This window comes from Nerophis lumbriciformis, linkage group LG34, assembly GCF_033978685.3.
Source record: "Nerophis lumbriciformis linkage group LG34, RoL_Nlum_v2.1, whole genome shotgun sequence".
Classification (NCBI taxonomy): domain Eukaryota; kingdom Metazoa; phylum Chordata; class Actinopteri; order Syngnathiformes; family Syngnathidae; genus Nerophis; species Nerophis lumbriciformis.
The window spans coordinates 20,107,999-20,121,306 of NC_084581.2; the positions used below are offsets into that span (position 1 = coordinate 20,107,999).

Here is a 13,308-nt window from a genome sequence, read left to right on the forward strand (position 1 = left end):
ACACGGTGTTGGTAGTGCACTGCTTCCCCTTCCTGAGGCGGCGGATGGTGGTCCAGAATCGCTTCGAAGCTGTCCGGAAGTCGTTTTCCATGGCTTCCCCGAACTCCTCCCATGTCCGAGTTTTTGCCTCCGCGACCGCTGAAGCCGCACACCGCTTGGCCTGTCGGTACCTGTCCGCTGCCTCAGGAGTCCCATGAGCCAAAAGAACCCGATAGGACTCCTTCTTCAGCTTGACGGCATCCCTCACCGCCGGTGTCCACCAACGGGTTCTAGGATTACCGCCACGACAGGCACCAACTACCTTGCGGCCACAGCTCCAATCAGCCGCCTCGACAATAGAGGTGCGGAACATGGTCCACTCGGACTCAATGTCCAGCACCTCCCTCGTGACATGTTCAAAGTTCTTCCGGAGGTGGGAATTGAAACTCTCTCTGACAGGAGACTCTGCCAGACGTTCCCAGCAAACCCTCACAATGCGTTTGGGCCTGCCAGGTCTGTCCGGCATCCTCCCCCACCATCGCAGCCAACTCACCACCAGGTGGTGATCGGTAGAAAGCTCCGCCCCTCTCTTCACCCGAGTGTCCAAAACATGAGGCCGCAAATCCGATGACACAACTACAAAGTCGATCATAGAACTGCGGCCTAGGGTGTCCTGGTGCCAAGTGCACATATGGACACCCTTATGCTTGAACATGGTGTTCGTTATGGACAATCCGTGACGGGCACTAAAGTCCAATAACAAAACACCACTTGGGTTCAGATCCGGGCGGCCATTCTTCCCAATCACGCCTCTCCAGGTTTCACTGTCGTTGCCAATATGAGCGTTGAAGTCCCCCAGTAGAACGAGGGAATCACCCGGGGGAGCACTCTCAAGTACTCCCTCGAGTGAATCCAAAAAGGGTGGGTACTCTGAGCTGCTGTTTGGCGCGTAAGCGCAAACAACAGTCAGGACCCGTCCCCCCACCCGAAGGCGGAGGGAAGCTACCCTCTCGTCCACCGGGTTGAACTCCAACATGCAGGCTCTGAGCCGGGGGGCAACAAGAATTGCCACCCCAGCCCGTCGCCTCTCACTGCTGGCAACGCCAGAGTGGAAGAGAGTCCAGCCCCTCTCGAGAGAACTGGTTCCAGAGCCCTTGCTGTGCGTCGAGGTGAGTCCGACTATATCCAACCGGAACTTCTCTACCTCGCGCACTAGCTCAGGCTCCTTCCCCCCAGCGAGGTGACGTTCCACGTCCCAAGAGCTAGCTTCTGTAGCCGAGGATCGGACCGCCAAGTGCCCTGCCTTCGGCTACCGCCCAGCTCACATTGCACCCGACCTCTATGGCCCCTGCTATGGGTGGTGAGCCCATTGGAGGGGGGACCCACGTTGCCTCTTCGGGCTGTGCCCGGCCGGGCCCCATGGGGACAAGCCCGGCCACCAGGCGCTCGCCATAGTGCCCCAACTCCGGGCCTGGCTCCGGAGGGGGGCCCCGGTGACCCGCGTCCGGGCGAGGGAAATCTGAGTCTCGGTTCTTGCATTTCCATAGAAGTCTTCGAGCTGCTCTTTGTCTGATCCCTCACCTAGGACCTGTTTGTCTTGGGAGACCCTACCAGGGGGCATGGAAGCCCCCGGACAACATAGCTCCTAGGATCATTGGGACACGCAAACTCCTCTACCACGTTAAGGTGGCAGCTCAGAGAGGAGTATATATATATATATATATATATATATATATATATATATATATATGTATGTGTGGGGAAAAAAATCACAAGACTATTTCATCTCTACAGGCCTGTTTCATGAGGGGGTTCCCTCAATCATCAGGAGATTTTAATGGGAGCATTCACATACCATGGTTTATATAGGGCACAGAGTGGGTGGGTACAGGCTGGCGTAGGGGCGTGGTGATTGGCTCATGTGTTACCTAGGAGGTGTTTCCGTCTGTGGCGGCATGCTGTTACAATTTCGCTGCGCTTGTTGAGGGATGACAGGTCTGGACGGTAAATAATAAACAGTTTCTCTTTCAAGCATAGGTTGCATCTTTTATTACCACTATTGTAAGGTGTGCTGGATGCAAGAATTTGCCATGTTATTGAATATTCAACATTATTGTCTTTGAGGTCCCAAATGTGTTTGCTGAGTTCTGTGGTATTCCGCAGGTTTTGGTTCCTGAAAGAAGCCTTGTGATTGTTCCATCTGGTTTTGAATTCTCCCTCGGTTAATCCTACATATGTGTCGGATGTGTTAATGTCCTTGCGTATTACCTTAGATTGGTAGACAACTGATGTTTGTAAGCACCCCCCGTTGAGAGGGCAATCCGGTTTCTTTCGACAGTTACAGCCTTTGTTGGTTTTGGAGTCGCTCTGTCCGGGGGCCGACGGCTCATTTGCAATTGTTTTGTTGTGGTTTGAGATGATTTGTCGTATATTGTTCATACAGCTGTAGCTCAATTTAATGTTGTTCTTGTTGAATACTTTTCTTAGGGTGTTGTCTTTGGGAAAGTGTTTGTCAATCAGATTGAGGAATTTGTGTCCAATGTTAGTTGAGACGTTTTTGCTGTATGGGGGGTTGTACCAGATGATGTCGTTTCGTTTTCTGTTCTTTTTTGGCTGGTTTCCTGGCGTGGGTTCATAGGTGAGGGTGAAATTGTATCCGCTTTCATCAAGGGCTTTTTGGTACGGGGGGGTTGCTTGGTCAAATTCAGCTTAGCTAGATGACAGCATCGATAGCCTTTTATTAATTCCGGTAGGTATTCTTTTCGGGGTGGTGGGTGGGTGGTTGCTGTCATGGTGCACGTATTGGAGTGTTGTGTTGGGTTTCGTGAATGGTTGGTAGCTGTTATTTCTCAGGTTGAAAGTGACGTCAAGGAAGTTGACGGTTTGCTTGTTGGCTTCAATCGTGATCCGTAGGCCGTTCTCTTTGAAAATTTGGCATATGCGCTTCTTGGCATTCTCGCTGCTCCTTGGCGAGGCGCGACACACTGCCAGTCCGTCATCACGGTAAATACCAAGGTTCAGATTGAGGCTAGCGAGCTGGGAGAGGAGGAAACTCCCAACGAGTTCACACGTTTCTGCTCCGTCAAAACTTCCCATAGTGACATCAAATGTTGCATTGTTCTTTTTTTGCCATGGTGTACTGTTGTGGATGAGAATGGAGTTTTTTGCGTGGATGATGATGTTTCTTTCGTTGCCTGTGATTGAGTCGTATATATATATATATATATATATATATATATATATATATATATATATATAAATAAAAGTATGTATGTATGTATATATATATATATATATAAGGCTCCCCATTCACATACAAAACACACACATATTGGTACTTTTAAGGGAACTTTAAACTACTACTACTGTTTTTGTACCATACTTATTCGGTCCTTTCTAGGGGTGATACAACTTTTTCACTTGCGATACGATATCAATATTGGAGCCTTGACTGTTGGCCAACACCAATATTGATCCGATACGATATTAGCACGAATCATACATACTTTTATCATTTTGTAATTTGGAATGTTATAAAAGGCTTGATCGAGTGAAATGACTCAAACAGAGAACAATGGTAGATATGAAAAACACTAACCTATAATTATGAACCATCTGAAATATAATATATTGTTTTTAAGCTGAAGTGGAGTGTTTTTTGGGTTTTTTTTGGCCAACCCCTAGTGGTCACAATAATTCATCAAGTTAAACTCATGACGCAGTAAGACGAATGATGCAGACACATTTGTTACTGGATACTTTCGAATAAACTTCTGCCTTTGAGACTTTGTATGCGTAAGTAATTTGCAACTATAATTATTTGATACTTGTTATTTTGACAAATGTGCTGTTTTACACTGCAATATTGTTCAATTAATAACTCTTATGTATGTCTAGCTTGTGTGCTATTGCATGCTTAGCTGTTGAGCAGCTGCGAGCTTCAAGTAGCCTATAACTTACCATGTTTACCTTTTGTAAATGACTTGACTAAAATTCAAGAAATTCCCAACCATGTGTTTATTGGAGGACATTGAAAGTTAAAGTACCAATGATAGTCACACACACACGAGGTGTGGCGAAATTATTCTCTGCATTTGACCCATCACCCTTGATCACCCCCTGGGAGGTGAGGGGAGCAGTGAGCAGCGGTGGCCGCGCCCGGGAATCATTTTAGTGATTTAACCCCCAATTCCAACCCTTGATGCTGAGTTCCAAGCAGGGAGATAATGGGTCCCATTTTTATAGTCTTTGGTATGACTCGGCCGGGATTTGAACTCCCAACCTACCGATCTCAGGGCGGATTTAGATGTTAACTGGCTGTGCAGCTTTGCACAAGTAAGCAGCACTGCTTGTATCGGAGCTCCAATATTATTAATGCAAGCCCATATAATGTAATACTTTTGTTGTTGCTATCAGACCAATATCTGATAATAATATCAGATGAGGAACAGGAACTAATCCTTTTATATGCACACCCATGATGTAAATGTCAGTCCATTCACATTCACTTCAAATGAAAACTATCGATGTTTGAGACACAATAAAGAAACAGCTGTTCTAAATGTGTCCACTGGATGTCGCAATAGCAATTCTTTGTATCTTTGTAGATGATGCAACATATGTACAAAATGAACCACATGATGTTAGTACATCAGTCGAGGAAAATGCCCATCCATCCATTTTCTACCGCTTGTCCCTTTCGGGGTCGCGGGGGTGCTGGAGCCTATCTCAGCTGCATTTGGACGGAAGGCGGTGTACACCCTGGACAAGTCGCCACCTCTTTACAGGGCCAACACAGATAGACAACCTCCTTGCTTGGCACTCAGCATCAAGGGTGGGAATTGGAGGTTAAATCACCAAAAATGATTCCCGGGCGCGGCCACCGCTGCTGTCCACTGCTCCCCTCACCTCCCAGGGGGTGATCTAGGGTCATGGGTCAAATGCAGAGAATAATTTCGCCACACCTAGTGTGTGTGTGACAATCTTTGGTACTTTAACTTTAACTTAACTTAACATTCAAACTACGCATCAATCCATCCATTTTCTACCACTTGTCCCGTTCGGGGTTGCGGGGTGTTGGAGCCTATATCAGCTGCATTCAGGCGGAAGGCGGGGTAAATAAATAAAATACTGTAATTTCATTTTTTTATCTTGATAAGATTGAAAATTAACACCAATGAGTTGACGGATGAACATTATCACATAATTTATTCAGAAAATATACATAACGACAAAGGTAGAACACTATTAACCGTAACATGTAAGTGTAAAAAAACAACAACAACAACAATATGATTTGTACAATTTCAGAATGTGCTTGTTCTATTTTTAAACAAAGAAAAAAATCTGAAGTTGTCTTTATTTTTTAGTTATCGTGCCGTGATTTTACCAGTCCTGCCCACTTGGGAGTAGATTTTTCTTCATGTGGCCCCCGATCTAAAATGAGTTTGACACCCCTGGTCTAAACTATCAATGATTGATACACAATGATTACTGTAACGCGTAATTTTCGGGTCTCCCTATGTCTAGCATTAAAAGATTACAGTTGGTACAAAATGCGACTGCTAGACTTTTGACAAGAACAAGAAAGTTTGATCATATTACGCCTATACTGGCTCACCTGCACTGGCTTCCTGTGCACTTAAGATACGACTTTAAGGTTTTACTACTTACGGATAAAATACTAAACGGTCTAGCTCCATCCTATCTTGCTGATTGTATTGTGCCATATGTCCCGGCAAGAAATCTGCGTTCAAAGAACTCCGGCTTATTAGTGATTCCCAGAGCCCCAAAAAAGTCTGCGGGCTATAGAGCGTTTTCTATTCGGGCTCCAGTACTCTGGAATGCCCTGCAGGTAACAGTTAGAGATGCTACCTGAGTAGAAGCATTTAAGTCCCATCTTAAAACTAATTTGTATACGCTAGCCTTTAAATAGACCCTCCTTTTAGACCAGTTGATCTGCCGTCTCTTTTCTGCTCTGCCCCCCTCTCCTGCGTGGAGAGGTTATTAGATGACCACAGATGAGTTCAATGTCGGGACCCGGGGTGGACCACACGTCTATGCGCTGCTGACTTGTCTCCACTCAAGATGATCTCCTGCTGGCCCCACTATGGACTGGATTCTCACATTATTAACTAGATCCACTCGACGCCCATTGCACCGGTTGCCCGGGTGGGGGAGTCCCCACATCTGCAGTCCCCTCCAAGGTTTCTCATTGTACCTGTTGCGTCAGACCGGTCTTCCTCTCAGGGAATAAAAGTCACTGGTCAATCCCAAATTATTTTGGATGACATATATGTTGAGTAAGAAGGACCATCAAGACAGAATAGGAATATCATCAAGTTTTACTAAAGCTTTAGGAGACCAGTTTTACAGTGCGTTAATAGCAGCATCTAGAAGCGGCCTAAAAATCAAACGGGAAGAGACAGCTTATTGAGTACGAAAACAACTCCCTCCCGCCCAGAAAGGAATACAGCCTCATTGTTCTAATACAGATAAGGTAAAAAGGGAGTACATCATACTCCCAATACACATTCCAACGTCCTCGAGGTAAAACACAAGAGTTTACATGCGGACATAAGATTCAAGCACAAAGTGTACACACGGGAAAATATTAGCTGCTTTAAACATGACTATGAAAAAAGAAAGAACTCTTAAAAATATATGCATTCTCCACATTTCCCATTGGGTTGAGTTTTTTCTTGCCCTGCTGTGGGACCTGAGCCGAGGATGTCGTCGTGGCTTGTGCAGCCCTTTGAGACACTCGTGATTTAGGGCTATATAAATAAACTTGGATTGATTTTTTTTTTTATTGATACACAAAATGTGCATTTAGCATCCTACTACTTCAAGTGACGGTTTGAGATGTTTGCAATCCTTTTTTGTTTGGCCGTCGAAAAATATGAATCATTAACATGTGGGATAAATTCCTACTGTTCCTGTTGATATTTTTTCCCAGAATGCGTCCGCTACTGTAAGAACACAGCACGGTAACCAAAGTCAACATTTCCTGACCAACCACTACGGGAGACAAGAGATGAAGCACCAACAGAGAGCGCGGGGTGCATGCTGCATTATTAACCCCATCCACATTGTTGTTATTTCAGGTCTCGAGGAGGGGGGCCAATCTCCCTTTTTGCACTCACTTTGGTCCCGGTCCCCAAATGCATCAAATTGCTGCGTTGATGGGGGGGGGGGGGTGAGCTGGAGAAAGACGGGACAATGTGTACACTGAAAGCACCATTCGGCTAATCCAAAGCAAGCAGATTATGCAAGAGAGGATCACCGTGGCCCATCCCCTCTGATATGACAGTTGATGCCAAGCAGTGGAGTGGAAAGCAAAATGTAGTATTGCAATATGGCTGAAGTTGGTGCACCTTCAACATGCAGGTGATGCAGTGTTTACATGGGATGAGGGCAGCAGCTCCACGTTAGAAGGCTAATCAACCTTACCTTGCACAGCTGGAAGTGCTCCGACTGGAGGTTCTCCTGGACCAGGTGGTTGTCCTGCGGGCCCACTTGGACCGACGGGGCGGAGGAGGAGGAGAAGGTGGAGGAGGAAGAGGAGGACGCCTCCTTCAAGCCGTCCAGCACCTTCCTGATGTTGAACTTCTTCATGTTGTCACTGCGGGAGCACAGGTTGAGTCCACTTTCTCTCGGGGAAAAAAAAAAAAGAATCTTCACATTTCAGTGCGTGTTTGCGTCTCCATGCTAGCGAGGCTGGAGCCACACGCACCGGGTTACGTGTCGGCGGCGTGGGCTGGGAGGCGACATAAACAGAAAAGGGGGAGGTGGTGGTAGGGGGGGGGGGGAGCAGATGCTGCTGCGTCGCTGCGGCGATGTGCTCGGACTGTGGGCCCCCACTGCGTCTCCGTGGCTCGGCTCGGCTCGTCCTCCTCCCCTCTCCTCTCCGCTGCTTGCCTCGCTGACGCGCTCGTCGCTCATACGAGGCGGAAACGCGGCGGCGCTGCTCTTGCGCATGCGCGTCACGCAGCCCCCCCTCCCCTCCTTGTACGCATCTCCTCTGCGTTGCGCTTGTGCTCCACCGCACCTGCTCATGATCATGCTCATGCTGCCGATGTCGCCTCGTCCTGGGGGGGAAAGCCGTCAGGTGGACCGGTACCGCCATAGCAGCTTTGGTCACCAAGCTCCATCTGTGGAACAACATTAACATTAACAGTTATTAACATTATTATTATAAAACATACTTGCCAACCTTGAGACCTCCGATTTCGGGAGGTGGGGTGAGGGGGCGTGGTCGGGGGGCGTGGTTGGGGGCGTGGTTAAGAGGGGAGGAGTATATTTAACAGCTGGAATTCACCAAGTCAAGTATTTCATATATATATAAGAAATACTTGACTTTCAGTGAATTCTAGCTATATATATATATTTATTGTATATATATATATATATATATATATATATATATATGTATATATATATATATATATATATATATATATATATATATATATATATATATATATATAGGCTCCAGCGCCCCCCGCGACCCCAAAAGGGATAAGCGGTAGAAAATGGATGGATGGATGGATGGCTATATATATATATATATATATATATATATACACATATAAATAAAGGAAATACTTGAATTTCAGTGTTCATTTATTTACACATATACACACATTGTTGAGTTAAGGGTTGAATTGTCCATCCTTGTCCAGCATCTAACCATGCTGAACACCCTCTCTGATGATGCATTGCTGTGTGGCACGCACAAAAGTGCTTTCATCAAATGCACTAGAGTCTGGAATCTTCCATCTCTCCCGAGCATGGCCCAAAACCGGTCAATCTTTGCTTCCTGAGGAAGATCTTCACAGCCAAGCACTTGGTAATCCACTACTTCTTCCCGGAGGCTATCCAGGTCCAATCGCAGCTGCGGCTTAGAACTTACAAGCGTATTTCTTCATCTTATTCGTCGTCGGCGTCGCCACGGCTGTATCTTCCTCGTTCTTCTGCTTCGTCTCCTTGTTGTGTGCGCAGTTGTGCACGCTCTAAAAGCCGTAGATGTTATTGTCACATATGCATGTACAGTAGATGGCAGTATTGTCCTGTTTAAGAGTGTCACAACATTGCTGTTTACAGCAGACGAACTGCTTTACGGTAGACGAAAACGTGACTGCTGTTGTGTGTTGTTACCGCGGTGGGAGGACGTTAATGAAACTGCCTAACAATAAACCCACATAAGAAACCAAGAACTTGCCCTCGATCATTCTACAGTTATAAAGTCATTGGGCAGGCACGCTGTTTATATTGTGGGAAAGCGGACGTGAAAACAGGCTGTCGGCACGTCACTCAAGGCGCATGGAGCTGGAGGGGGCGTGGCCTCCAGCTCCGCCTGAATTTCGCGAGATTTTTGGGAGAAAATTTGTCCCGGGAGGTTTTCGGGAGAGGCGCTGAATTTCGTGAGTGTCCCGGAAAATCCGGGAGGGTTGGCAAGTATGTTATAAAAGGCCACATGATGTTACGGTGAAACAGGTAGGTGACCTTGCGGCCGCAAGCGCTAAGTTGTTACCGGCTCTAAGTGGACCTAAACAAGATTTAGTTTTGGGCCCCTGTCACGACTCGATCGGTACCGAAAGACACAATCGGTCCACGCATGCGCGAAGACTACTTCTGCTTACCGGTACTTGTTTTTTGTTGTTTTTCTGATTTTCAAAACCTCTATTTATATTATTAAAAATTGACATACAATCACCCATCCATCCATTTTCTACCGCTTATCCCTTTCGGGGTCACGGAAGGGGGTGCTGAAGCTTATCCTAGCTACATTCGGGCGGAAGGCGGTGTACACCCTGGACAAGTCGCCATCTCATCACACGGCCAACACAGATAGACAACCAATCACACTCACATTCACACACTAGGGCCAATTTAGTGTTGCCAATCAACCTATCCCCAGGTGCATGTCTTTGGAGTCACGGGGAGAACACGCAAACTCCACATACAATCAAAGAAATAATAATAATAATCAAAACAAGTACAAGTAGAAACAGTACAAAAAACTGTACAAAACATCGCCAGGGGGTCGTAAACTCAATAAAGCAACTAAAGAAGAATGCAAAATATGGTAGGTAGGTAGATAGGTCTTTATTGTCATTGCACAAGTACAATGAAACTTTGTTTTCAGCACAAGATTAGACAAACAAACAGTGTACAGGGTTACAGAACAGGAAACGCTGATGTGTCGCCACAAAGCGCCCTGTAAAAGATGTGAAAAAAGGTAAACGCTGGGGAAGGTTGAGTAAAAAAAAAATACAATCTAGACTGGGCTCGTAAGGGGGCCCAATCTGGAGTGGAAAAAAAAAACCTCCATAGCAAAGCACATATACATCTCAAGATATCTAGCAACAGAGGGGAGGGAGTGGGGGCTACGGTGGAAGGCTGCAGCTCTTCAGGCGCTGCCCATCTGTCCATCACCCTTAAGGGATTCGCGTCAAGGGCGTTGGATGGGGGCTGGGGAATGTGTGTGTGGCGTATATTTTTTGTGGATGCATGTGTGTGTGTAAGCCTGCCGCGTGTCTCTGTTCCGCGGCCTTGATGTCGTGCAGTCGCTAGTCAGTCCAAAGTCAACAACAAGTGTGTGTCCATGAGAGACAAGAAGGGAGTTTGTTGTGTCTTCGCTGCACTGTCCTTCGGGACAGTCTTGAAGCCAGGGAAACAACCCAAGTTAGAATGTTTTATATGCAAGTGAAAATAAAATTTGCTTTTCGCTCTAAATTGTCTATGACTGGGCCTCAAATTCATCCTGCAGGACAGACAGTCCGATGGTATCCAAATTACAAGAGTGTCCACAGTTCTTCCGGCATCCTCCAATCATTTGTGGCAGCTTTGGGGTACTTTGGAGACTGCCAGCAAACTTCCAATTTGTGGACAAACCAGAGCAACGCTTACTCCAATCAGCACATGTCCAGTTGTCATCATTCCGAATAGGTGGATATCTTCACGTCCTCCACTGAAAGGGTCGCCAGGCACGCGGCACTCCTTCGTCTCCCAAGAGTCCGTCGTGTGTCCAGCAACAACCGCTCCGTCATGACAAGCAGGTTCCCCCAAACCCAAGATCTTGTCAATTTCGTTGAGGCCAGTTAAATAGTTCCAATGTTTAGATTTGGAGAGCAGTGCAAAAAGAGGCAACAAGAAAGTTAAGACAACACAAGACAAAGAAATAAGCAGGAGAGATAAGGGAAAGGAAAGGGGAGCGTCCGCCCTCAATGAGTGCCAGAGAGAAAGATATATCAGTGGCGGGCCGTGCGTTTCCCACCTAGGCCTTCAGTGATCTCTGACTTCAATGATTACCTCTCAAAATACACACAATCATTGCTGGATAAATACTATACAGGAACACATTTACACTCTATCCCACATTTACACCCATCAACAGTGTACAAAATTGGTTATTTTCTGGCGCATTTAAAAATAAATTACAACGCATCAGCAATTAAAACATATACCGCAAATTTATCTGTTTGGCTTATGGAACTTTCGGTCAATAAAATTTGATTCAAAGTACACACTTCTCAAAGATATATTAACTGCCCTGACCACATGATGGCGACAAATACACATGTAACAATGTTAATTACATGACAAGCATGACACACTTTAACAACAAGAGTTTACTACTTTCAGTTGTAACAGAACAGCTACTGTCAACAACTTGTGATCTGATTGGCTATTGCAACTGTCTATCAACTCTATGTGTTCTCAAATTCATCCGCTAACAGTCCTGGTGAGTATCCAATCACAGGACGAGTAAATGTCACGTTCAACTTGAGGCCATCTACAAACCCTGTTTCCATAGGAGTTGGGAAATTGTGTTAGATGTAAATATAAACGGAATACAATGATTTGCAAATCCTTTTCAACCCATATTCAGTTGAATATGCTACAAAGACAACATATTTGATGTTCAAACTGATAAACTTTTTTTTTTTGCAAAGAATCATTAACTTTAGAATTTGATGCCAGCAACACCTGACAAAGAAGTTGGGAAAGGTGGCAATAAATACTGATAAAGTTGAGGAATGCTCATCAAACACTTATTTGGAACATCCCACAGGTGTGCAGGCTAATTGGGAACAGGTGGGTGCCATGATTGGGTATAAAAACAGTATAAAAAATGCTCAAACTTTCACAAGAAAGGATGTGGCGAGGTACACCCCTTTGTCCACAACTGCGTGAGCAAATAGTCAAACAGTTTAAGAACAACGTTTCTCAAAGTGCAATTGCAAGAAATTTAGGGATTTCAACATCTACAGTCCATAATATCATCAAAAGGTTCAGAGAATCTGGAGAAATCACTTCACGTAAGCGGCATGGCCGGAAACCAACATTGAATGACCGTGACGTTCGATCCCTCAGACGGCACTGTATCAAAAACCGACATCAATCTCTAAAAGATATCATCACATGGGCTCAGGAACACTTCAGAAAACCACTGTCACTAAATACAGTTGGTCGCAACATCTGTAAGTGCAAGTTAAAGCTCTACTATGCAAAGCGAAAGCCATTTATCAACAACATCCAGAAACGCCGCCGGCTTCTCTGGGCCCGAGATCATCTAAGATGAACTGAGGCAAAGTGGAAAAGTGTTCTGTGGTCTGACGAGTCCACATTTCAAATTGTTTTTGGAAATATTTGACATTGTGTCATCCGGACCAAAGGGGAAGCGAACCATCCAGACTGTTATCGACGCAAAGTTCAAAAGCCAGCATGTGTGATGGTATGGGGGTGCATTAGTGTCCAAGGCATGGGTAACTTACACATCTGTGAAGGCACCATTAATGCTGAAAGGTACATACAGGTTTTGGAACAACATATGCTGCCATCTTAGCCCCTGCTTATTTCAGCAAGACAGTTTATTGAGTGTTGTTAAAAGGAAAGGCCATGTAACACAGTGGTGAACATGCCCTTTCCCAACTACTTTGGCACGTGTTGCAGCCATGAAATTCTAAGTTAATTATTATTTGCAAAACAAAAAATAAAGTTTATGAGTTTGAACATCAAATATCTTGTCTTTGTAGTGCATTCAATTGAATATGGGTTGAAAAGGATTTGCAAATCATTGTATTCCGTTTATATTTACATGTAACACAATTTCCCAACTCATATGGAAACGGGGTTTGTAGAAGGCCTTACTGACAACAACTCGTGATCTGATTGGCTATCGCAACTGTCTATCAACTGTATGTCCCCGTTCACTTATAGTGTACGGACGCCTGTATTGTTCATTGTGAAGGCCTCTGAAAAACAGATGTCATATGTAACCCACCCATACTACCAGGATGCGAGTTTATACAGGTTTCATCT

At 45.3% G+C, this 13,308-nt stretch overlaps 1 protein-coding gene across 7 annotated transcripts in view; it reads right to left on the reverse strand.

Annotated features, from left to right (window-relative positions):
- stxbp5a (syntaxin binding protein 5a (tomosyn)) overlaps positions 1-7,876 on the reverse strand; it is a 260,924-nt gene extending 253,048 nt beyond the window's left edge. For 6 of the 7 annotated variants that reach the window (XM_061929527.2, XM_061929526.2, XM_061929525.2 and 3 more), the window contains exons 1-2: positions 7,715-7,876; positions 7,432-7,603 (exon numbers count right to left, since the gene is read on the reverse strand). In XM_061929527.2, coding sequence (XP_061785511.2) covers positions 7,432-7,603; positions 7,715-7,752 — 210 coding nt within the window. In that variant the 5' untranslated portion in view covers positions 7,753-7,876. Of the gene's footprint in view, positions 1-7,431 lie in introns of all 7 variants that reach the window. The other variant, XM_061929521.2, reaches the window with a different exon arrangement.
- Positions 7,877-13,308: the final 5,432 nt, after the last annotated feature.